General features: G+C 42.1%; 1 protein-coding gene across 1 annotated transcript in view; it reads right to left on the bottom strand.

The window, feature by feature from the left end:
• Window positions 1–2,483: 2,483 nt before the first annotated feature.
• LOC145396864 (protein phosphatase 1 regulatory subunit 16A-like) overlaps window positions 2,484–26,895 on the bottom strand; it is a 130,043-nt gene continuing 105,631 nt past the window's right edge. Inside the window, exons 8-10 of the mRNA XM_080270151.1 lie at window positions 10,899–11,047; window positions 9,245–9,392; window positions 2,484–3,029 (exon numbers count right to left, since the gene is read on the bottom strand). Of these exons, the coding sequence (XP_080126277.1) occupies window positions 2,484–3,029; window positions 9,245–9,392; window positions 10,899–11,047 (843 nt within the window). The remainder of the gene's footprint in view (window positions 3,030–9,244; window positions 9,393–10,898; window positions 11,048–26,895) is intronic.

Below are 26,895 nucleotides of genomic sequence, written 5' to 3'. Positions count from 1 at the left end.
TGGTCCCCAACATTTTGTAGGCTATGGGCCACATTTACCAACAAAATCAAATTCACACATACACACACATGCATGTGTGTGTGTGTGTGTGTGTGTGTGTGTGTGTGTGTGTGTATATATATATATATATATATATATATATCGCTCTCATCTTAAATGTCGGGACCAACTGCCTAGCCCAGGGCTCCTACGCTCCTCATGGGGCAGTGTAGGATTGGATGATGGATGGATGGATGGAGATATATATATATATATATATATATATATATATATATATATAAATACTGTATATTTATATATACACCATAGCTGAGAAAGAATGACAAATATATCATTTGTTTTAGAGGCGCCCCTCGGGCTCCATAATAATGTTCCATGGGTGCCACGACACCCACGGACTACAGGTTGGGGACCACTGCCCTAGGACAATGTGTTAGAACGAACCCCTTAAATCTGATCACATATTTTCTTGGTTTGTTTGTTACTTCTGGACAATTTTATTGAACTTAGAAAAGGCCTTTCTTATTGAATGATAAATCTAACTCCTCAATGTACAAATCTCTCTCTGCATCTTGATAAAAGTACCTGGTGGTGGCAAGAACACATTTTAAAAAGGCATTACAGATTCAAGGGGTTAACAGAGAGCTAGGAGGTGAGTACAAGAGCAAAAGGTGTACATTCTACACATCCAATAGCCAATTAGATCATACCTAATTATCCAATATACACATTAATCTGCCTGTTTGTCAGATGTAGTACTGTACAGTACAAAAATTGTTATGCTCATCATACTGAAGATTATTAGCTACCAGATAATGCTTTAAAAGTTATCCAAAAAAAACACAGTAGTCACTGCCACTGCTAGATGTAAAACCATATACTGTGCTATGCAATATGATGATAATGAAACTACAGTACCAGTACCATAACATGGGATAAAACTGAGTGAGGTGGAATGCTGGTTCGTACCAATGTTCACATCCTAAGTATTACTTTTTACCCCAAAGGTGAGAACATGGGATTGGCTGTTACCAATTTTTATATGCATTTTAAGCTTTTCAAGCCATCTCTCAGATTTCTAGCATAAATATTCTTCCTGTACATACGAGATGCATTAGAATGAATATGAAACTGACTTGAGGAGGCATGAAGGAGATGTCATTCTTGAGTGTTCTGATGAATTCTGCTTCTTGGGGGATTGGATTACCACATGGGGTGGTGCAGGAGCTAGTGTGAGGGTAAGAGGTGGTTGGATAAAGCTGGGAGAGAAAACACCCCAACATATAATCTCTCTATTAATGAATGAAAACTTCACCTTTCAACAATGTGATGTGTGATGCTGCACTGCTGCAACATATGGACAGTAAAGAGGAAGACATGCAGATCTGTGTGCAACAAAATGAGACTAGTTTAATGAATGTGTAGTGACATAATGAGAGACAGAGCAAAGTGTGTAAATAAAAGAGGATGTTCAGGTAATGAAAGCTAAGAGAGATGATGTATATGAGTAGACAATGAGAGTGTTAAGGGAGATGATGCTCAGTGGTAGACAATGAAAGTAGTAAGTGAGATGATGCTCATGGGCTGGCTCAGGTATTGTAGACACAGAGAGTGTGTGAGAGCAACAGGGTGAAGCACTGTACAAACCTGAATGTGGAAGGACATACCCTACAAGCAGACCATGGAAAACATGGGATGACATCTTGAAAAGGGGTCTCAGCGTCAAGGGATAAAACCAGAATGTTGCAGAAGACTATATGTTTCAAAATCTACCATGTAAAAATAGACTGACATTTGCAAGCATGGAATGTGTGAAAATATGGACATCTGTATCTGCTGGGAAATTTTCAGTTTTAAACCACTGGCCACATTTATCCCATTTTATCATACATCTCCATGGCAGTATTGTCTGTGATTTGTACTGTGCAGATACAGATCACTTTATCTCTCATTACAAAGCAGTTTCATCCACTGTTAACATTTATAGGCTGGTACAGTGTAAGTTTTCAAAACATTTCAATGTTATGTGTCATAAAATTAGTCCTTACAATAATGGAATGTGTCAAAATGACCTGTAACAATACCATGTTTTTGAGATAAGATATAATGCACTGAACTGAGATTGCTTGCAATGCATGAAAGATGCATTCTCGTTTTCAATCAACACTGTTCTTTCAAAATCACAGGGAAAGTAACTCACTGGGTTCAGGATCCATAGGAAAGTAACTCACTGGGTTCAGGATCCATAGGAAAGTAACTCACTGGGTTCAACATACATACATAACTCACTAAGTAATGTATGAGCTTTGCCACTCTGCAGTGAAATTGGGAACTAACTAGACAACTACAAAATGATAGTTTGAACAAGATAAATAACATTATAATCAACACATATTAGCTACATAAATCATATTTCCATAAATACATGTATTAGGAATGGATAAAACAGTAAGAAAACTTCTTAAAACTGCATGAATATATGTTTACATGATGGTGCAACATGAGCGAGCATCAACACCACCAATGACCTCAGCTGGATCCCCACAGAACTTACGAGGTGAAAGCGAGGGTGAGGATGGAGGACGGTAGGATACTGTGTCCACACGCACAGAAGAGGCGGTAAATTCCGAACCCGTGTCATACTCCGGACCACTTAAGGAGTAGGTACTAGAGGCTGGGGCTAGGGTATAAGAGCTCTGAGAGGCACGGGATAAGGCACGTTGCTTCTTTAAGTCAGCCAGAGTTCCAGGGGAGAATGGGTTAACTGTCACTGTAACATGAATGTCTATCTTGCTCCCACCCTCCCCACTGTGCGTCACCATCCCGCTCCCACCCCCACTTGGTGTGTTCTTGACCCCTGCTGCAATCACCTCCTGGCGTGTGGTGGAGGTGCTACGTGGAGGTGGGATGGGAGGGGTTGAGCTATGTTCCTCAGTTTTAACATCATCAGGACTCTTGGGACATACTTCTGGCTTACTGCTTCTCTTCAAGCTACTGCTAATACTCCCTGATCTCACCACTAGTTCTTTCTCTTTTTTAGGTATCCCAGCTGAAATACACAATACATGTAATATAGTACAGTACAGTCAGATCCTAACGAAAATCTACCATGTGTATAAGGATAATGCTACTTCTGTAAGTAATACCAGTACATGCTTCTGGTTCATGATCGAGGAGTTACACGTTTATTAAACATCCACTTCTGACTTCAGAATATCTTGATAACAAATTATTTGCAACTTCAAGTGAAGAAAAGGTATTATTTCATTACAAACTTAATAATTAACCAGTGGATTGAGCAATTACCTTTTTTCATCCCACCCCTTGGTGTGCAAAAAATGAAGAAAAGTATTTTTTTTAAGTTTTTGTTTATTATAAACTTGAAGATAAACATCCACGGCATCATCTGGTGAAAAAGAAAATAATCTCTCTCTCTCTCTATCTTTGCGTTGGGCCATGCATAAGTTTGCGAAGGGGAATAGTGAAAAACGTTTTTTTTTTTTAATTATTATTATTATTATTATTATTATTATTATAAACTTGGAGATAAACATCCAGGGCATCATCTGGTGAAAAGAAATAAATCTCTCTCTCTCTGTCTTTGCATAGCCCCATGCGTAAGTTTGTGTAGGGATGGAGTAGTTAGAGGTGATGCACGGCCAGCACAGCCTGAGCTGTGGCTCACAATGGGACACTTCCCAGCCTGAGCTGTGGCTCGCAATCCACGGGTTAAACAACTTTAAATGAGGAACAACAGTATGCCAATGCCCACAAGGTTAGTGGCAGAACTGCTGCAATGCTGAGCTCATCTGAACATGAACATGGTGGACTGCAGGCCAAAGCTCCCCTCCCCCCCTGCAGTCCACCATCCTCTTTCAGGCAACACACAGACGAAAGCTGTCATACGACCAGGCAGCCAAGCTGACCGGTTACCAGTATATTGGTGCCACCATGAAAAGGTGTCATCCTTGCAGGTAAAAGGGTTTAATAAGCAGGGCTCATTGGGAATATTCAGTAGTTTTAGCATCTGAATACACTAGACATGTCTACTGTATAGAAACACAGCAATAAATCAACAGTCCACACTTCCACAGCCAAACGGCATCCTTCATGAACCCTCATTAGATATTAATCAAACAGACACTGCCCTTCCAAGAGTTACTCTACCCAGACTATTATATGGCCATCACTTTTCTCTGCTTTCATGTCAACACAAAATACAACCTGCAAACAATCCATTCTTCCCCCCCCCACTGTAATACAACACCTACACCACAAAACACTTACTTATCTACCTCTGACACTAGGCAATATAACCTCAACATCTGGACCTGAAGCGGTGGCATCTTCACCATGGATCTACCCCCCAGTGGCTCTCAAAGTAGAAGAGCAGGACAGCATGGGGGCCAAACCACCACAAACTCCCCTGGCCCCTCATGGGGCCTGAGAACCTGGGAATGGCTTCGGTCGCCCGGGCAAGTACCACACCTCTCAGCACAACACATAAAACAACACCATTTTTTCTACACCGAGAAATGACTCCCCGGTGGTCATTTCTCGACAACGTCTTCTAGCCGGGGACATTGAGAGCAACCCAGGACCCATCAACAAATACACACGTCCAACATGCTCAAAACCTATCACGTCGAGCCGACAGACAAAGAGTTCAGTTCAGTGCAAATCTTCCAAGAACTGGACCCATTACACCTGCACAACACTTGCATCCAGAAAACATTACACAAACACCTGGACCTGCTCCTTATGCTCCTTCCCCTCACTCACTAACCCCCCCACCAACCCTACTCCTACTTCCTCCACACCTTCTCAGCCAAACCCACTGATCCTTCCCACACCATCCAATCCCCCAACCCCTCCCATTTCACCCCAACCCTTACCTCCATCACAACCTTCTCCTACCCCCCACCCACACCAACACCTCCCCCCCCATGCTGTAGCAGCCAACACACATCGCACACACAACATAAACATCCTTCAATTAAATATAGATGGCATAAACACCAAAAAACAAGAACTCACACAAATCATCAAACAACAAAACATACACACTGCTATCTTACAAGAAACAAAACTACACAGAACACAAAAAACACTTATCCATCCATCCATCCATCATCCAATCCTAAGTTGCCCCATAAGGAGCATAGGAGCCCGGGGCTAGGCAAGTTGGTCCTGACATTTAAGATGAGAGTGACCAGCCTCACTCATCCTTGAGTGGCATTACGTGAGCAATAAACCCCAACCACCCCTTGGATACAAACCTTCACCGGCTCAATCCGACTGGAGTGCCATAGTTACTCACTAAACCACCAGGCGCCAAAATTTGGTTATATGGTTACCATCCAGCACAGTAAATGGTTTCCTGGTGTACAGGAACCCATTTGGCTAGTCACTCTGTGTAGAGTCACCCGCAGGCAGAAGAAGAATGAATGAAGGAAAGAAGAAAGAGTGTAAAGTCACTCAAAGGCAGAAGAAATGAAGGAAAGAAAGACAGAAGAGGATGGAAGGAAAGAACGATCGAGGAGAGGAAAGGGCAGACACCCGAGAGCAACACTTCATCGAGTGAGTGGATGGCGAGCGCCCCCACCTACCACTACATTTCATAATTTCACCACCATTCAACAAGACCTGGCCGACAGCGGTGGCGGTGGACTCATCACCCTGGTATACAAAGCCATCAACTTTCCAGATACCAGTGCACACACAAAGTCACTTCTCCTCCCACATGACACCACAACTGAAATACAATCAATTAAAATATGCACTGGTAACAAATCACATATAACAATCGCCAACATATATATTCCCCCCCGACTGTCCCACACAGTACCACACAATTACTCTCCACAAATACACCACATCACTAACATACCCAACATCATCCTGGGTGGTGATTTCAACGCCAAGGCGGCGCCCTGGCATGTCAACAACCCTGACACAGACAGACAGCTGGTACTACAACCCCAAACAGATCATCTTTTCATACTGAACAATCTCCATCAACATACCCATATCCCACACCAAGCCCTCTTCCTCCCATCCCCAGACAACACCTTTTGCTCCCCAAACTTTGCCCCTACAACATCCTGGAGAGTGGTCAAAATCCTTGGATCTGATCACCTCCCAATCATCATCACTACTAAAACCAGAATCACCCCACCTGGCCACAGACACATCCATCCATTCATCCATCATCCAATCCTACATTGCCCCATGAGGAGCGTAGGAGCCCGGGTCTAGGCAGTTGGTCAAGACATTTAAGATGAGAGTGACCAGCCTCACTCATACCTGAGTGGCATTACATGAGCAATCAACCCCAACCATCCCTTGGATATAAACCTTCATCGACTCAATCCGATTGGAGCGCAATAATTACCCACTAAACCACCAGGTGCCAAAAATTGGTTATATGGTTACCACCCAGAGTAGTAAATGGTTTCCTGGTGCACAGGAAACCATTTGGCTTGTCACTCAGAGTAGGATCATCCACAGGCTGAAGGATGTGGAAATAACGAAGGAAAGAACGACAGAAGAGTGAGTGTAAAGTCACCCGTAGGCAGAAGAACAAGGAAAGAATGAAGGAAAGACAGAAAGAAGAGAATGGAAGAAAAGAACACATACACTAATTATAAGAGAGCCAACTGGGATACCTTCACAACTAAACAAACAACATTTTGAAACATTTAACAGTACATCCATCACAAACATCAACACCGCTGTGCACACTGTCAATACAATTATACAAAATGCAGACAAAAGACACATCCCTAGAGGCAACAGAAAGAGACACAACCCCAACTTCACACCAACCCCAACTTCACACCAGAAATTCAAGGCCTCATCATTCAACGGGACACATTTTGACGCTCCCCAACACCCCATACACAAGACACCATACAACAAACACAAGAACTCAACACTCAAATAAACAATAAAATATCAGAAGAGCAAACATTAAAATGGAATAATTATCTCCAAACACCTGACCACAAAACAAACACCAGCAAACTCTACAAAACACTAAACAGCATCACACTCTCCAACAGCAACACTACATAATCACACACTGCCATCACAATAACAGACACCATACATTCCAACAAACAACAAGCAAACACTCTCATCAATCACTTTTCACATGTCAGCCATCTAAACCCCCATTGTGACGACCGACATATCATCTGCCATAAGAGACAGTTCCCCACAGACCCAGACTACGCACCTTTCACTTACAACCAGACGAAGCATATCACTAGCAACCTTAAACACTCATCTGCCTGTGGACCAGACAACATAAGCAACATTCACCTTAAACACCTTGGACCACAAGGCATACGAGAACTCACCAACATATCAAACTACAGCTACTCACACAACATAATACCCAACATCTGGAAGCATGGCATTATCATCACAATCCATAAACCCAACAAAGACCCCACATTACCTTCCTCACACCACCCCATCACACTCCTCTGCACTCCCACTAAAGTCACTGAACGACTGGTACTACAACTAGTTACACCTCACATCCCCCTAGCCCCATCACAACATGGCTTAAGGCTGCAACACTCCACAAACGCTATTCTTACAGGCCTTACACAGAGAGTTTTTGATGGCATGAAATCAGCTAGGCCACCACACAGAACACTCCTAGTCACACTAGACATTAGCAAAGCTTTTGATGCCATCTCCCACCACAACCTCACAAACAAAACATTCAACACAAAAATGCACATAACACAATAAGATGGCTGGCAAACTACTTAGCAGGCAGACGTGCACATGTAACATTTGTCGGTCAGTCTTCGGACATCAGAAACTTCACAAATGGCATCCCCCAAGGATCTGTTTTGTCCCCTACTCTGACATACGCACACCCCACAGATACACATAGCTTCCTATGCAGATGACATAACACTTACATGTACACACCAAAATGCAAACACACCTGCACACATCCTCCAACCTTACCTCAACACACTACACGAATGGTTCACCACAAACGGGCTCAAAATAGCCCCAGCCAAATCTACAGTGACCCTTCTCACAAACTGGACAGCCGAACACAGTCACATTCCACACCTCACCATAAACAACACTCCCCTACCACACACACACACACACACACACACACACACACACACACACACACACACACACACAAAACCCTTGGTGTAACATACAATACATCAATGTCATTTAAACAACACATCACAAACATTAAAAATAATATAACACCAGACTGAAGTCACTTGCCCATACAACATTTGGACAACAAAGAAACCACCACCACAGTATACAAACAATATATACGTTCAGTGATGAATTATGCATGCCCTGTTTGGACTCCTAACCTCACTAAAACACACTACAACACTCTACAGACCATACAGAACAAGGCTCTAAAAATAATCACAGGCTGCACAGCTACTACACCCAGAGACCACCTACATCAAGAAACCAAAGTCCTCAAAGTCTAGGATCACCTAGACATGAGAGGCACCCAAATTCTTGCAGCAGCCTCCACAAACCCACAACATCCACTACACTACAAGGCAGCACATCCACACACACCAAGGAACATCAGAACAACACCCAGCACATGATATCGTACACAAATACTGTCATCTCTCCCCCCTCGCCCACCACAGACCAGCATCTAGAAGCATATCCATACTCAAATAAATTCAGTCACTTAAAGACAACACACAGGTGCATGCACGGCCTCCTGATATCCACCCTTCTGAATCCTGTCTCCCTCATGAGGACAGGGTCCACCTGGCCTCTTAAGTTACCAGAAGAGGCTGGATGACTCCGTCACTGATGCCTGTCCAAAATGTAACACAGCACCCCATACTATTAAGCACATTATGGAAGACTGCATTGCACACAATCACCTATGTCAACAACACAACATACACTCCTTGAGAGCTCTGTGTAAAGGCCCGGTCTCGGCCATGGCCTTCCTTAGGACTCGGGGCTGTTCGGCCAGACTGCCTAAGGAACAACTACTACTACTACCTCAACATCTCTAGGAGCATATGGCTGTTATTGCCTGTGTCCTGCAGACCACTGGGCTCATGTCCAAATGAGCTAACAACAACGACACCATCACCGCCTCCACCACCAACAATATCAACATTTGCAGTAGTCTGTGACAAGGCAACAAATATATTCATATATGAAACCAACCTGGAGGTAGGATATGATGATCTTCCTCCACCTCATCTTCTTCTTCACTGACATCCCGTGCAGCTTCTTCTTTCCTCTCCTTCTCATGCTCTTTTTTATCCTTTTCTCTTTCTTTCCTCTTCTCTTTCTCCTCCTTCTTGGTCTCCTCCTCCTCTTCTTCAACCAATCGATTATTATCTCTGGAAATTTAATAAATATGATAAACAAGAATGCACTTTACCCTAAGTGGTAATACAGACTCCTGTGACAAGTTCATGGTCACCTAAATTATTACAGTATTTTAATACTCACCAATAAAAATTTTCCTTTCAATGATGCCAGCTTAACATTGGTTTCACTAAATATAAGGGCAGGGTTACAAAATTTCCTTAGTAATATCATCATCCTGGCCTCTTTTTCTTACCTAAAGATGGGGTGGTGTAGGACCCAAAAAGCAAGGAAAGGGAAAGTACAATAAGTGAGAGCTATTACAGTAACAGTATGCTCAATGAAATGAATCTGACCATTCATGACCCCCAGAATCCTGGATCTGCTTCACCAGTGTAACCATCTCCACTTTTTTTTTTTTTTTTCAATAGATGTGCTTCACCTGCCAGAAAGTCACTCCAGTGATTACTGATTTAAAAAGCAGTGCCAAATCCAATATTTACTCCTCCTTACATACACTGCAATTAATCTGACCTCCTGTCAAGTAAAGAAAAAAATGACTTGGCCTCGAGGGTAAATCTGATACAGTACTGAACAAATCTGAATATGGTACTAAGAAAACTTCGTTTCCTAGATAAATCTAGTTTCGTTTTGTTTTGTTTCGTTTTTGAAGGCTCCAACATGCTTGCATGTGCCAGCCTTGGTCACCTAATGGTGGCTCTCCATGCTGCACAATCTATGGCAGCCTCCCTGTGCAGTCCCTTAACCCTGAGGTCACACTTAATGACCTCGTCCCACATCTTTCTCGGTCTACCCCTTGCAACCCCACCCCCAATATTAACACTTCTCACCTTCTGCACCCAAAATCTATGAAAGTATAAAGGCTGGAGGAATTCAAGATATTAAGTTCATGTCTTGTCTGGAGGAAAGAAGCAGCTATTGTATGGGAAGTTCTACGCCATACAAGAAGCACGCTCTCTTTCCCCATTCATCCCTAAAAACTCTAGTAACCTCATAAATGGATATTCCCTTGTACTGCAGCTGAAATGGAGATATGGTCAGGGACAAAAGTTTGCCAAACATTTCACTGCATCTTTATCTCACTTTTCCCTGCTAGCTAATATTTCTATATCGAGAAAAGCCTAGTATGTGTCTCTGCCCACAGATGACTCTTTCTTACAGGATGTATCAGGAAGTAAACTAACTGACATGCCCTAACTATGAGGCAGATAATGTGGAGCAATTGGCAAACTTTTATTCTTGCAGGTACACAACTGGATGAAGCTGAAAATACTAAAGTCTAATATTAGGTTGCATACCATACACACCATGAGAGAAATGTGATGTAATGATAAGAAAAGAGCATCATTTGAAAAATTAAATTCAACTGTGTATGTACTCATAGTTCCTCAACTTTCATACTTGATAATTCCTTGTTTATTAAATCCTACTTCACCTCATTCTTAGACAGATAGAAAGAAAAAAAATGTAAGACTATGATAATAGCAGAAAAATGTAGAACAATGATCTGGACTTACTTGGTCCTGTTGGTGGTTGTGGTGGTGCTAGCAGTGTTGGCAGTGGTGGTGGTGGCTGTGGTGGGGATGACAGCTGGGAAAGATGTGAGTGGAGAGGCCTCACCCTCCCTCACAGCTCTTAGCGATCCAATGGCAGGTACATCATCCTGCTAAAATATATATATTTCAGATTTCATTTGTAAGTTCTCATTGCTTTTTTTGTTCTTTTTTGCATGGAAATCCACCTTACATAACACTAACAAACCCTACTACAGTCAACTGCCACCTATAAAGCATATTTTCTATATACTCCCCAAATCAGTGTCTCAGTTACACAGAGAGTAGGCCAGCATGCTCTCCAGTACAAATTTCTCTAACTATCTTCACCAAACTACATGCACAGTACACACTACACTTCCTATTCAAAAATCAACAAAAATGGCGTCTACTAATCAAGCCTCGGAGTCCCCAGGGGGGGGGACCATAAATGCCCCCGCCATCTGCCCCTCTCCCGGTGACGACTCGAGGTGCCTGGAACCACTGTCTGACTCTCTTCTTCTTCATTTCTGCAACATTCGTGGCCTTTCATCTAACTTTCGCTCTGTTGAGCACCACCTCTCCTCCTCTAAACCTCACCTTCTTTTTCTGACGGAGACTCAGCTGTCTGAGGCAACCGACAGCAAACCCTTTTCTGTATCCTCCTACTTTCTCTATACTCATTTCAAAGCCAAAGGTGGCTGTTGTGTATACATACGCAACGACTTATCTTGCTCTCGTGTTCCTGAACTTGATTCTTCTGAATTCTCCACACTCTGGCTTCGGCTTTCCTGTCATTCTCTGACTAAATATATCTGTGCTGTTTACTTATCCCCTAATTCTACTGACTATCAAAAATTCTTCGACTATCTTACTTCTACGATGGAACACATTCTGTCCATTTCTCCTTTCTCTGAAATCTCCATTCTTGGAGATTTCAATGTTCACCACCACCTTTGGCTCTCCTCTCCTTTCACGGATCCACCTGGTGAACAAGCCTACATCTTTTCTATCCTTAATGACCTAGAGCAGCTTGTACAGCACCCTACCCGTATCCCTGACCGCCTTGGAGAGAGCTCCAACATACTTGACCTCTTCCTCACAACTAATCCTTCTGCTTACTCTGTTAATCTTTTCTCTCCGTTGGGCTCCTCCGATCACAACCTTATTACCTTAACCTGTCCTATCACTCTGGTACGGCCTGTGGACCCTCCAGGGAAACGTCGTCTGTGGCATTTTGGAGCCGCGAACTGGGAGGCCCTCAGGCAGTACTTCTTTGATTTTCCCTGGAATGATTATTGCTTCCATGGCCGTGAGCCATCTGAGTGTGCCTTGCGCATTACGGAGGTTATTCTCTCGGGCATGGAAGCATACATTCCTTTCTCATATCCTTTGACTAACGCAAGAAAGCCTTGGTTTAATCACGCTTGTTCTAATGCTGTCCGCAACAAGGAGAAGGCCTACAAAAGGTACCGGAGCCAACCCACCCCTGAATCACATCATCTTTACGTTTCTGCCCGGAATCGTGCTAAGTCTGTTCTTCGCTCTACTAAAAATAATTTCATCCATACTAAATGCTCTCAACTCTCCAACTCAAATTCTTCCCGCTCCTTCTGGCACCTTGCCAAAAATCTTTCTAACAACTTTACCTCATCATCCTTCCCTCCTCTTTTCTACTCTGATGGTTCTGTAGCTATTTCTTCTACTGATAAAGCAGATCTCTTCGCACAGACTTTCTCCTCCAATTCCACCTTAGACGATTCCAGTGCTGTTCCTCCATCACTTCTCCCCTCTGACTTCCTCATGGCTGACATTAAAATTTCTTCAGTTGATGTATTTTCTGCCATCACTGGCCTCAGTACTAACAAGGCATATGGGCCTGATGGGGTCCCTCCTGTTGTTCTCAAGAACTGTGCTTCTGTGCTTACACCCTGCCTAGGCAAACTCTTTCGCCTTTGTCTGTCAACTTGTACCTTTCCTTCTTGCTGGAAGTTTGCTCTCATTCAGCCAGTCCCAAAGAAGGGTGACCACTCCCAACCCTCCAACTATCGTCCAATTGCTTTAACGTCCTGTATTTCAAAAGTTTTCGAGTCAATTCTTAATAGAAAAATTTAAAGGCATCTTTCCTATCACAACCTTCTTTCCAATCGTCAGTATGGGTTCCGTCAGGGACGCTCCACTGGCGATCTTCTCACCTACCTTTCAGACTCCTAGTCATCCTCCTTTCGGGACTTTGGCGAAAGCTTTGCCATTGCTCTTGACATCTCAAAGGCTTTCGATCGAGTCTGGCAAAAATCTTTAATTTCCAAACTGCCCTTCTACGGTTTCTATCCTTCTATCTGTGCCTTCATCGCTAGCTTCCTTTCTGGTCGTTCTATAGCCGCTGTTGTAGACGGCCATCGTTCTTCTCCTAGATCTATCAACAGTGGTGTTCCTCAGGGCTCTGTCCTTTCACCAACTCTCTTCCTTTTATTCATCAATGATCTTCTAAGCTGTACATCTAACCCTATCCACTCATACGCTGATGACTCCACCCTTCATCTTTCCATTCGGTTCCCGCAACGCCCATCTCAACAGTTACTCCAACAAACAAGGGATGAGGCTATGGCACACCTAATGTCTGACTTGGCTCGTATCGCTGACTGGGGTAAAAATAATATGGTTGTCTTTAATGCATCTAAGACTCAGTTCTTACACCTATCAACCCGACAAAATCTTCCACAGGTATACCCATTAATGTTTAATAATATTCAGCTTAATCCTGCATCATCCTTGAACATGCTTGGGGTTTCATTTACTCGGGACTTATCTTGGAAAGACCATATTACACTCTTGTAAAATCTACTTCCAAGAGATTGGGTGTGCTAAGCCGACTCCGCTCTTTCTTTACCCCTGCACAATTGTTGACTCTATACAGAGGTTTTATCCGCCCCTGTGTGGAGTACAACTCTCATGTGTGGGGAGGCTCCCCACATACAGCCCTTCTCAATAGGGTGGAGTCAAAGGCTTTTCGTCTCATTAACTCTCCTCCTCTTACTGACTCCCTTCAACCTCTGTCTCTTCGCCGCACTGTTGCATCTTTATCTCTTTTCTATCGCTACTTTAATGGTCACTGCTCCTCTGAACTGTCTGCTTGCATTCCTCCACCTCTATGACGGGCGCGTAGCACCCGTCTGGCAGCAAACTCTCATCCCTTTTCTGTCCAACTCTCTAATGCAAGAGTTAACCGTTACTCCCAGTCTTTCATTTATGCAACAGGTCAGCTCTGGAACTGTCTCCCTCTATCTGTATTTCCTGCTGCCTATGATCTCCAGTCTTTCAAACGCAGTGTGTCCAGGCATCTCAAAGTGATCGGATCTTGAATTTGGCTCTCTATTGTATTTTGTTTTTCTCTTGGAGGGAACTGTTACTGCGGGCCATGGCCTTTGGTTCCTTCTTCCTCGCATTAAAAAAAAAAAAAAAAAAAAAAAAAAAAATCAACACAGCCAGATGTATGAAAAAAAAAATTTCTGCACTTTGAAACGTATCCCTGTTTTGTACAATAATGAGGTCTTATTTATATAGCAGCTGGGCTGCAAATGCTCTTTTGCCGAGGCAGGTGCCTCTACAGCAGTGGTTCCCAAACTTTTTTCCCTGGGCCGCACTCTTGGAGTGAAGATTTATTCGTGCATTGCCCAATTTTTTATTGATAAGAAATAGTCATGTCTTGGCACTGTATATGTTTGTTTAGTATGAGATAAATCAACACACCAATGAACTAAAAGTTATACCTAGTTTACAATAACGATGGTGAAATTAGCTTATGCAATACAGTAATTGTGACGGCCGCATACGACAATCCTGGGAGGACACAATGACACATACAAGCCAACAATTAGATTTGTGACCCAAGATGGCCGCTCTGTGCTTACACACGCAGAACCCCATCTTAGGCCTCTGCGCAGGCAGCATCCTTCATGACACCCCAATGGGTCGTACTATAAAAAACAAAAGTTCAGGCGGGCCAACTGTGACATTCAGTCATCAAACACTCCTGAGCATCATTCATCCTTAGTATAAAAAATCTGGACCATCAGCCTTGGCAAAACCCAGTTCAGGAGTTTGGATACCGTGACAGTCGCTAGATTGGTCGAGAATATGCTGCATGAGTGCTAACAGCGCACAAATTTTGAATGTTTCTTCTGTTTAATAAACCAGACACATCGCTAACCCATTCCAAACTGTTATTTTCATGAAGAAAATGTGTATATTTGCACTAGATTTGGGTAAAAAAATGATAGTAGAAAGCAAAAGGAGGATGCATTTATGAGCAAGATACAGTATGCTATACTGGCCGAGCAAGAATTATTATTTATTCTCTTTATGCCATTATTTGCATGAAATAATTACTGAAGATATCTAGATTTGAATTTATACGAGAAAAGTTAACGTATTATCACATGCCTCATAGACTTCCAAGGTATATTTCCTGCCACCCCACCAGTCAGAAACTATACATCCGTATATCCAGATCATGTGCACCTTCACTCATGTTGCAGTGCATCCCATATTCATAAATTTATATTGGAAGATGTAAATCCATAGTTAATACAGAATTATTTTTGGCATGGGGACTGCTTTGCTTCTTTACAAAGCTGGTTGAATAGTGACATCCACTGTAGCACCAAAAGATATGGGATGCAGTAACACTCATCCACTTGCTTTTTCAGCAATTTCTTTCCACACCTACCATGCAGCAATGGCCAGCAGATCAAGCTGGAAAATAAAGGTTATCAAACGTGTGTACTGTCACAGCTGTTTATCCAGTTTCTATGTATGTGGCTAGTTTTTTCCCCCTATACAATTGCCACCTTCTCCATCCCAGTTATTAATAGTAAATTTCCATTTTAGCTCAGCAATTATACTTCTCTGGTATTCATGTTCTTAATTATTACCTTTCCCTTCAACCACTGTCCAGTGATTTCTTAAGCTACCAGGTACAGCATTTTTTTTTCTATCCCAGTCTGCTTGATAGATCCCCAGAAAGCATTCCACCTCTACAGTACTTTCTTACAATTCTGCTTTATATGTTTTCAGACTGCTTACTGTTCTATTTTCCTAGTTTTCTCCTAAACTGTTCATATGCTTAATGTTGGCCTTCTTCACTAAATATTTATCTCATTTTTTCCTGTTAGTCACAGTCACTGCTTAACTGCTCCCTTCATGCTTTTGTATAACCTTTCCACCCAAACTAATATTCCCTGCCTTTCTTATAACCACTTACTCCTCCAGCACAGCAACTGTAATTTCCATTTAATTAACCATTTTTTTTTATTATATATGCATGGTACAGGCCATTTCCTTACGCCTGTAGCTATTTACAAGGAAGAAAAGCTCTTGGGGAAGAAAGTTGGCCCAAGTTGTTTTTTCCTTTTTGTGAGTCTCATGAAATAATCTGCACTTTTTACTAACAAATTTTTATATTAAAGCCAACACACTTATGCTCAAATCAGGCTCTCAGAGAATCTTAGCTTGGGGACTAAAATTGTGTGCTGTCTATATACATATATTTGAATAAATTGTGTGCCGTTTAGTATAAGGTAATTACCTTAAGGACTTTTGATGTGTGTGTTTTAGCATGAATTAAAGAAGTAAGCTGTTCCACTGAAAATAATGTACTTAATGAACGCTTAGTTGGTGAATCTGCCATATTAATCCAAACAAATGGCAGTGTAGTACGACACTATAACCATAGCAGAGTACAAGGAGTTGAAATGTAAACCTACTAAACCGTGCAATGGAGCAAGGGAAACATTTAACCCTTTCCCGCACGGTAAGTTTCAGTAAGTTTTCTGGTGCAGGAATTTTCACTACGAAGCCGCCCGGCCGGGGAGCGCTTGCGCGGCAAATTTGAACAAATTTGAGCGAATGAAACACATTCTTGCCTTATTTTCGCCACCCAAAAATCCATGTATTCCCATGAAACCTATCTCCAGGTATGCATCGATGTTTGTTCTCTCTGATAAACATGACCAAAACACAGGAAAACACCAGCAAAAAAAGTTATTAGCCCTGGAAGCATGGTCGAGTAAACTTTTTTCACTTCCCAACATCGCCGTTTGAAGGTTTTCCATCATACAGGAAAATGATCTAATAAGTTTTTATAGAGAATTTCATCAGCTTTCTAACGAAACCAATCCGGTTGAGATACGATGTATACTTTTCGAGAAAATGGCCAAAAACTGAGAGCCATTTTTGGAAAAATTTCACTGACCTCTGAGAGCAAAGTTTTCCCAGGCACCTAATGTTTTTATTACATAGTAATATGCCCCAATTATCCAGCTTTCCCACTGTGACGGGAAAACCCCATACGCCTCATAGTTCTCGAGTAAATCGAAAAAAAGTACTAGGCACTCCGTACGTGATTGACTTTCGTGATGCGCGCAAGGCGTACGCAATGTTCCCGTCTACGTAACAACGAATTCTTATCAGAAATATTACATATTTATGTATTGTACATATGCAGAATTTCCTGCTCTTCATCATGGTTCAAACGTGAAATCGATACGTCCAATAGTTTCCGAGTAATTGGCAGAGAAACAGAGAGTATTACTACGAGCATTTTTCAATGGTAACAGCCGGGAAGAGACACTCATTTCCACCGCCTTTTCTCGCACAAAACGTAACATGATGCTTACATTTTGGTATTGATCATACGTAGAATTTAGTGGTATAGATCATGGTTGTTACAGAAAATCGATGTCTAATAGTTTTCGAGTAATTGGCCGACAAAGTGAGGTTAGTACTCGAGCGCTTGTCACTGATAACAAACGCGAGGAAAAAGAAAAAAACCCTCGCCTTTTACCCCCCAAAACGCTACCAAAGGCTTACATTCTGGTATTGATTATACGTAGAATTTAGTGGTATTGATGATGGTTGTAACAGAAAATCGATGTCTAATAGTTTTCGAGTAACTGGCCGGCAAAGTGAGGTTATTACTCCGAGCGAATGTCACTGATAACAAACGCGAGGGAAAAAAACATTTCCCTCGCCTTTTATCCCCCAAAACACTACCAAAGGCTTACATTTTGGTATTGATCATACGTAGAATTTAGTGGTATTGATGATGGTTGTAACAGAAAATCGATGTCTAATAGTTTTCGAGTAACTGGCCGACAAAATGATGTTATTACTCCGAGCGCTTGTCACACAACAACCGCTAGGAACAAAAACATTTCTCTCGCCTTTTACCCCCCAAAACGCTACCAAAGGCTTACATTCTGGTATTGATCTTACGTAGAATTTAGTGGTATTGATGATGGTTGTAACAGGAAATCGATGTCTAATAGTTTTCGAGTAATTGGCCGACAAAGTGAGGTTACTCTTCCGATCGCTACCAACTTTTACACACACTGTTTTTTCCTTGCACACCTGCCTGAAGACTATGCTACCAACTTTTTTTTCCCCCTATCTGTACAGACTGTTACATCTTCCATGGATGTTTTTCTATTGTTATAACCTACTGCACATAAACATAACTCTTCTATAGTTACTGCTGTGGAGATTTACTTTCTTTCATATGTGTAATCTGTAGGAGAAAATGGTTATTTGTCTGAAAGTGTGAGAGGTAATGGTAATAGATTATTACATATATCAACAAAACTTGCAGAACTCACTTCCTCCAGGGGTGTTGATCCAGTTAGACCAGGAATTTGAAGATGAGGAGTTATGTAGTGTGTGTGTGTGAGCCAGCTTCTCCCTGAGAGTATGAGGCAACGCTATTTTTAGCACACACCACACTCGTTCACGGAAACTCGCAGCTTGTTTGACGTATATTTCATACAATTCCATACGCATTTACACTATCAGAATCACAATAATTCCAGCCCTAAAACACCGGTAATTCTCCCCTCCCGACTTCAGGTTTGCCCCTTCACAACACTCTGTTTCATGCCATACGTAACGCTTGCTGGCTCCATAATTTCACCAAGCCATCCACAGTATGTTTCACACAATATATATTTATGCCTTGGCTTCATTTATATACGTATTTCCACTCACGCCATACGGCCTACGGGGGGGCGGAGTGGCAAAACCCCGCTACACTGACCATGCGTCTCTCTCCAAGGCCCAACGATTCCTAACCGCCATTATTCCTTTTCAACACATATATATATGTTCCATCGACAATATCACGTCACTATATGTTCACATACAATGTATTATCACACTGAGTCAATAGGGGCCTTTGCTTTGGGCAAGAGGGGGAAAATAATGGAGGATTTAAAGGGAAACGCGAGCTGTCACTCTCACCGCCTGGCTGCTTGACAATGACTGAGGTTGGAGGGAGCGGGGTGAGGGAGATGAAGCGACACAGCGTTGCCAATGACTTACCTCGAGAAAGCCTTGGCTACCCTATGACGCGCCCAAAAATCACGCAAATCGGCCTATAAGTTTTTTTCTGACGAATATTTTTGTGCCTAAACCACGCGATTCGCGTGACTGTGCAAGACCTAGTGCAAGGCGACGTCACGCGAATCGCGTGACTGTGCCTGGGAGGGTTAAAATAATTCTTTGTGTTTGACTTAGGCTACTAAGATGATCAAGATGTCCAACAGGTCGTATTGTTATGAAAAGTTATACGTCAGGCAGGGCAGCATATCGAATGTTGCTGCCAAATCTGTGGCTACATATCTGTTTTCTTTTGTGGATACTTACAAATGACAAAAATTTTAATTACTGTTACCTTGCTTTATGTATGGTTCTAGTAAAATTGCCTAGGTTTCGTCTCTATGTTATCCTTACAGAGATGAGTAAACTGACAAAAGTGGAGTTTACAAAATGACGCTTATAATACTGTACATTATATATAATCAGAAGGCTCCCATATCGTAATTTCTTTGTAGCATATCATGTCATCTGAGTAATTTGATACGTAAAATGTGTTTTGAGGTGTTTTACTTTGTGTCAAAATTAAAAAGAAATTAAGCAATGGCAACTTTTTCAATGCCTACCCTGCATCAGAGCTGGGCGACAGAAACGAACCTAGTGGCAGATTTCTGAAACAGGATCTGGTGAAGTGTCTAATTCACTCTTAACATCTAGTACCTTTACCTATCTTGTCAACTTATTAATTCATTTTGGTGCAAAAATAAACTACATATTTCAATAAAGAACTTAAATGATTGCATTTATTTGTTGGGACTGATGAACAACTTATATGCTCTATTTTCTTACCCATTACTGTAACTTAACGGTATAGGTGAACACTAAAGCTGGTGACAAATACAAACCTAACAAACCATTTACCAACACTGACCTAAGTCACATCTGTAATTTCGGCCATGTAATATAATACAGCACTGTATATATACACTCCTTATATATTATATACTTATTTAGCCTCAAATATGGGGAAATGTAGTACTGTACCCAAAAAAGTACTGTGACTTTCAATGATTACGTTAGCAACCACTGGAGCTGCTGCATGAATCAAATGTACACTTGAAATGCATGTGATATACTTCAAGAAGCTCTACATTTAAAAAAATGGCTTTCCATTATTTTCCAAAGGTATACCCCGATTTAACAATGCAATTGGTTAGGTAAAAACCCATCGTTAGGCGGGGTATCGTATACTGGGGTTGTTTTAACATAATGGGATGCGCTTTTCAGCCTAGGGTTCTCCCCCTCCACCCACAAACCAAGTCCAAAACCCACCCATATGAGCCCAAAAACAAGTTTAAAGCCAATCTAAGTGGCCTAACAGCTGCAAAAGAAGCTAACCTATGCCTAACACCAGTTTATAACTCACTAAAGCCAACAAATAAAATCTGAGAATCGTAAAATATAAGTCTGGAAAAAATCAAACTCAGTATACTGTACCCCAAAATGACAATGTTCACCCCACCTATGGCTAAAACACATTAATCTAAGTCTAAAAACTGTTTATAAATCACCCTAACCACACAATTTTAGTCTAAAATATCACCAAAATCAGTAAAAAAAATAAAACCCCATCGTTAAACCGGGGTTTGGCCAACGTTAGGTGGGATGTAGCAGTACTTCTACCCACACCGTTAAGCTGAGGTATTGCATCTAGGGGTATCGTATATCAGAGTATTACTGTACCATGATTGTCTCACTGCAGATATTATTCAACTAGAGGCAGAAGCTTATAGGTTTCCTCTCAAATGTGACGACTATAACAATGAGCTGGCTAATGCATAAACTTTAATACTGTTGCCATATCAAAAACCTACTGAGAAATGACATAGGCAGTCTGAAATTACCTTAGGTGCACAGTTTATTATATTAACTCCAAATACTATGCACCACATCGCCACCTCATCACCATGGATGTTTTGTTTACTCATATTCGTTTACAAGAACATATTTTAGTCTTGTAAAGCTTCCTGAACAGCCCTGTATTTCTCATATAAGGTATTTTAGCCTGCCAAGGAATTTTTTTTTCCTGAATTATTCAGTGTTTATTGAGAGAAAAATCGGCTATCGTATTTATGAATATTTTTGTTACACAAAAGGGGGGTTTCTGGTGACATTTATCCTCCTGTCATATTCCAATACTATTTTACACCATAACCAGGTGACGAACGCCTGGCATGAACAGCAAATTTATTTATTGTACAAAAAACAGGAACGCCAGATGCTCTCATTTGTAAATACTGGCATTTAGTTTTTACAGAGTGAGTCCTCACATAACGCACAAATATTGTCCCTGGAAGGTCCCACATTATGAGATTTTCGCATTATTGGGCCATATGTTTGCATGTTAACGGGTTTCACGGTACCCAAGCCAGCCCCAAGTTCACCTATAGGGCCAATTTCAGGGATTTTTCCCACGACATTTACCTACCCAATAATGACTTTATTACAAACGAATGCTGGAGGATTCCTCACCTTGAATTGAAGAGGTTGTGGGCTTGCTGGGGGGAGGGGAAGTGGGGTTCTGAGGCAAAAAAAAAAGAAAAAAAAAAAAGCAAAGATAACACACAGCACGAGTGGAGCCAGAGCGCGGGAAGAGGGTAGGCTCAAGTGGGGCAGCAGAAATGCTCAGAGGACCACGATGACACCCCAGCAAACATGTGACAGCCATACATCATTGGCTGATGCAACCTGCACCATGACTACTGCTGCCCGTATTGTCTGTTCCCACCGTGTTATGACCAATTTTTACGCATAATGACCGTTTAAACCATAATTTGTAGCCTCTGGTCACGTAATCCCTATCATTGCAGCATACTATGTTTTTCAAAAAAAAGGGCAGATTTTTTCACCCACGTTATATCTGTCATTCTCGCATTTTGACCATCTCCTGGCCTCAAATATTGCCTTCTGTGTTATGTGAGGTTCACGCACTCTGATCGCGCATTAAGTAAAAGCTGGTTGTACAGCCCTTTGAAGGCCCCATCTCACTCATCCACCCGCCCACATCTCCCACATAAGATGGTCTCTCTTGTGTTCCCTAAGTGACCTAACTGTCTCGCATGTACAAGGCCACTGAAACAAAAAATCTATCTATCTATTTATTGCCAGATGCTTTAATCTCACGACGGGTGGCCACAAACAAATCGTCTCAATGTCGCCCTGTCCCCCGCCATTTCACTGCCCTGCTCCCAGCTCACACACCCCTCTCTCATATACCTCTCCACTCCATCCCTCCATCTCATCCTTGGCCCCCCCCTCCACCTCACTCACATACACTCTCCTTGTTAGTCTCTCACTGTCCATCCTCTCCACATGGCCAAACCACCTCAAGGTCTTTCTCCTAATGCTTCCTATCAAATCCACATCCACACCACAACGATCCCTCACTTTGCCATTTGTCAATCTGTCTCCATGTGACTTCACATGCTCTTCTCAAATAACTCATTTCCATAGCTCTCAATCTTGACTTCTGTCCCTCCAGCAAGGTCCAAGCTTCACTTCCATATGTTAAGAGTTGGTATCACAATACTGTCATGCAGTAACTTTTTCACTTACATGCTCACTTCCCTGTTTCTTATCACTTCTTTCAAGGAACCAGCAACCTTTCTTCTTTGTTGTACTCTTTCAAGCACTTCACCCTTTAAACTTCCATCCTTACTCATCACACTGCCCAAGTACTTAAACACACTCACATTTTCCATTTCCTCACCATCCAACCTCATTGTACATTCACTGGCTTCACCTGTCTCGAAGACCATAACTTTACTCTTCCCTATATTCACCTTTAGATTCCGTTCCTTACATACTCTCCCAAACTCATCCACCAAGCCTTGCAGCTCCCCTTCGTCTTCATTCAACAATCAGTATCATCTGCAAACAACAGTACAGGGAGTTTCCAAACACTGCTCTCTGTCATTAGGGTCACTCCAACATCCACTGCACTACCTTGTATCTCTTTTATAACCCCATCCATGTACAGATTGAACAACCATGGAGACATGACACATCCCTGTTTCAATCCAACCTTCAAATAGAAAAATTCACTCAGTTCAATATCCACAAGCTCTGCAGCCTTAGCACCCTCATACATACTCTTCAAGGCATTCAACAACTTCCCATCTATTCCATATATTCGTAATACTTTCCACAATCCTCGCCTATCCTCCCTCTAATATGCTTTCTCCAAATCCACGAAAGCCGCATACAACTTCTTTCCCTTCTCTAGAAACTTTTCCACTAAAGATCTAAGAATGAATATCAGATCTACACAACCTCTTCCCTTCCTAAAACCTCCCTGTTCATCTCCAACTAATTCCTCTGTTCTTTCCCTAACTCTGTCAATAAGTATCCTACCATATACTTTTCCTATTACACTAAGAAGACAAATGCCCCTATGATTACCACATACTTTTTTTTCCCCTTTTCCTTTGTACAGGGGAATAATTATACCTTCCTCCCAGGCCAATCCGCACATCTTCCACATCTATTCTCCTACTAGCTCTCCTCCATGCTTCAGCATTTCACCACACACTTCATCAATTCCTGGGGCTTTCCCCATTTTAACTTTCTTCATCTCTTCCACAACTTCCATCCTATTGATTTCTTCCTTGCTTCTCAAATCCCTCCGTCTCCCAGCCCTTCCCAAGCCACTTACACTCACATTACTTTCATTCTATATGTTCAACAATTTGTTAAAATCTTCTCTCCATCTACTCACTTTTTTTTCCCTTCTCCACCAGTAATCTACCATTTTTATCTTTCACTCCCCAACTAACTTCTTTCCAGAACATTTTCCTACATTCCCTCCACTTTACACTCAAATTCCTTCCAAATTCCTCATCTACTCTCTTCTTATTCTCTCTTACTAATCTTTTCACTTCTCTTCCTCTCTACATACAACTCTCTCTTCTATCTCTCAACTTCTTCCACGCCCCTGTTTCTCATCCACTCATCATATGCTTTCTTCTTTTGTACCACAGCCTCTCTCACCTCTTCACTCCACCATATGTTCCCCGCACCCCCTTTTGTCTTCTCTTCACCCCACACACCACCTCACATGCTGCACAGATTTTTTCCATGAATATCTTGCACACACCTTCCACATCCTCCATCTGCTCCAATCCATATTTCCCCAATTGCTCCTCCACTTCCCTCTTATATTCTGCCCCTTTTTCATCATCTTGTAACCTTTCCACCCTCCTTGTATAAGCAATTGCCAAATAACAGGACAAGTGTGCAACAAACAGTGCTCTGTGCAATAATAAGTGAGGAGATAACTTCTTTTGTGTGAAATACTGAAACTTGTGGAAGAAGTGGCTCGAGTGGACAGAGGTTCAACTGAAAAAGGAACTGATTATACTGAGCAAAAAGCATTTAAAGAGGGTAGTGAATAGGAAAATGAAGGAGGTAAATGATAATCCAGGAAGAATAATTAATAAAAATTACTCTGAAAGCAAGAAGTTATTCTGGGATGATGTGCAGAAATGTGAGTGGAAAGAAGCATGAAACTGTGAAGGATGTAAGTGGTAGATTATTAACCCATGGGGATGAAGTATGGACCAAATGGAAATGATATTTTGAAAGTCTGATGAGCTGCTATAAACATGATTGGTTTGGGGGTGTGCAGAGAAGGAAATCAGTGCCAGGGTACATGACACTTGCAGAAGTGAAGAACACTATGAAACGGTTGAAAAATGGGAAAGCAGCTGGCGTTGCTGAGATGTTTGCAGAGATGATTAAGTGTAGTGAAGAGAGCAGAATGAAGTGCTTGTTGGAGATATGTAAGAAGGCATGGATGAGTGAAACTGTGCCAGAAAAGTGGAAAAAGGCTGCAACTGTACCACTGTACAAAAATAAGGGTGAGCGAAGTGAGTGCAAGAATTATCGTGGCATAAGTCTATCAGAGTGTTATAGGAAAGCTAAATGGAAGAATTATTATAAAGAAAGTGTTGATTGCAGAGAATGAAAGGGAGGCAGACGAAAGATTTAGGAAGTGGAGAGATGATATGGGGCACAAGGGCATATGAGTATATGCAGATGAAACAAAAGTGATGGTATCTAAGGCTGGTGAAGGTACTGTCAAGGAAGAGGAGGAGTGGCCATGTGCAATATCCCACAAGGGTGTGGGAAGTAATTCCACTTTGTGTAATCTGTGATAAGTGGGTGCATAAGAGATGTAGTGGTATTAGAGGTAGACTGAGATAATGCTAATTTCATGTGTGTGGTGTGTCGGGGAGAGCAGGTGGAGATTGTCAGGCGTGAATGGATTGAACTTGTTGGTGAGTCTCTTGAGTGTGTAGAAGAGTTTTGTTATTTGGGAGACATGTTATGTGCTGGAGGTGGGGCTGGAGCTAGCTCTGCGGCTAGAGTGAGGAGTGGTTGGAAAAGTTCAGGGAGCTGTTGCCTCTCCTGACATCGAGAGGGTTCTCCCTGTGTGCTATGGGATATTTGTATGCTGCACGTGTTAGGAGTGTAATGCTGTATGGTAGCTAGACCTGGGTATTAAAGGCAGAGGATAATTGCAGGCTCAAACATACAGAAATGACAACGATTAGATGGATGTACAGTGCGTCCCAGGGTGTGAGGCCTGGGGGAACTAAGTTTACAACAGAAGAGCTGAGGGGTTGGATGGGACTGAAATGTATTGGTGTTACGATGAGGAGAGGTAGATTGAGGTGGTTTGGGCATGTGGAGAGGATGGTGGATGATAACTGGGTGCAGAAAGTGAGGAGTGTTAATGCTGGGGGAAGGGCTGCAAGAGGCAGACCTAAAAAGATCTGGTACGAGGTCATTGAGTGTGACCTCAGGAATAAAGGACTGAATAGGGAAGCTGCCAGAGATCAAGCAGCATGGAGAGCCGCCATTAGGCGACCAAGGCTGACGGATGCAAGCATGTTGGAGCCTTCAAAAAGGAAATGAAACGAAAGTAAGACAGATATCAGATGGGATAGTGAGTAACGAACAGGGTGCCTTGAGGAGTTGCAGATGATGTGTGGATCAAATATTTATAATGAGACAGATGAACAGCATGGCTTTAGGAGTTGCAAAGGATGTGTGGATCAAATATCTGTAGTGAGACTGACAGTGAAGAAGGCTTGTGAGAAGGACTACAGGGTGTTTATGGCATTTATGGATCTGGAAAAAGCATACAGCAAAGTAGACACAGAAGGACTGTGGAAGGCTTTACGCATGTACGGCATAGATGGTAAGCTGCTACATGCCGTTAGAGATTTTATGATGGTACTGAGGCATGTGTAAGGGTAAATGGACATCTAAGTGAATGGTTCACGATTAATGTGGGCCTGTGACAAGGTTGTGTGATGTTCCCATGGTTGTTCAATACATAGTATATATGGATGGGGTGATGAGAGAAATAAAAACAAAAGTAATGGAGAGAGGGATGGCACTGGTAATGAATGATGATGGATGGAATATCTCATATCTGATGTATGCTGATGATGCAGTACTGTGCTACATGCAAATACTGGACAAGAGCTTGGTAGACTAGTGCAGAGTTTTGTAGATGTCTGTGAGTGTCGTGCCTAGAGAGTAAATG

Source organism: Coenobita brevimanus, chromosome 39 (assembly GCF_032717465.1).
Source record: "Coenobita brevimanus isolate Jiangsu-jjx chromosome 39, ASM3271746v2, whole genome shotgun sequence".
NCBI classification, from domain to species: Eukaryota; Metazoa; Arthropoda; class Malacostraca; order Decapoda; family Coenobitidae; genus Coenobita; species Coenobita brevimanus.
This window is presented reverse-complemented; position numbering and strand designations above follow the sequence as displayed.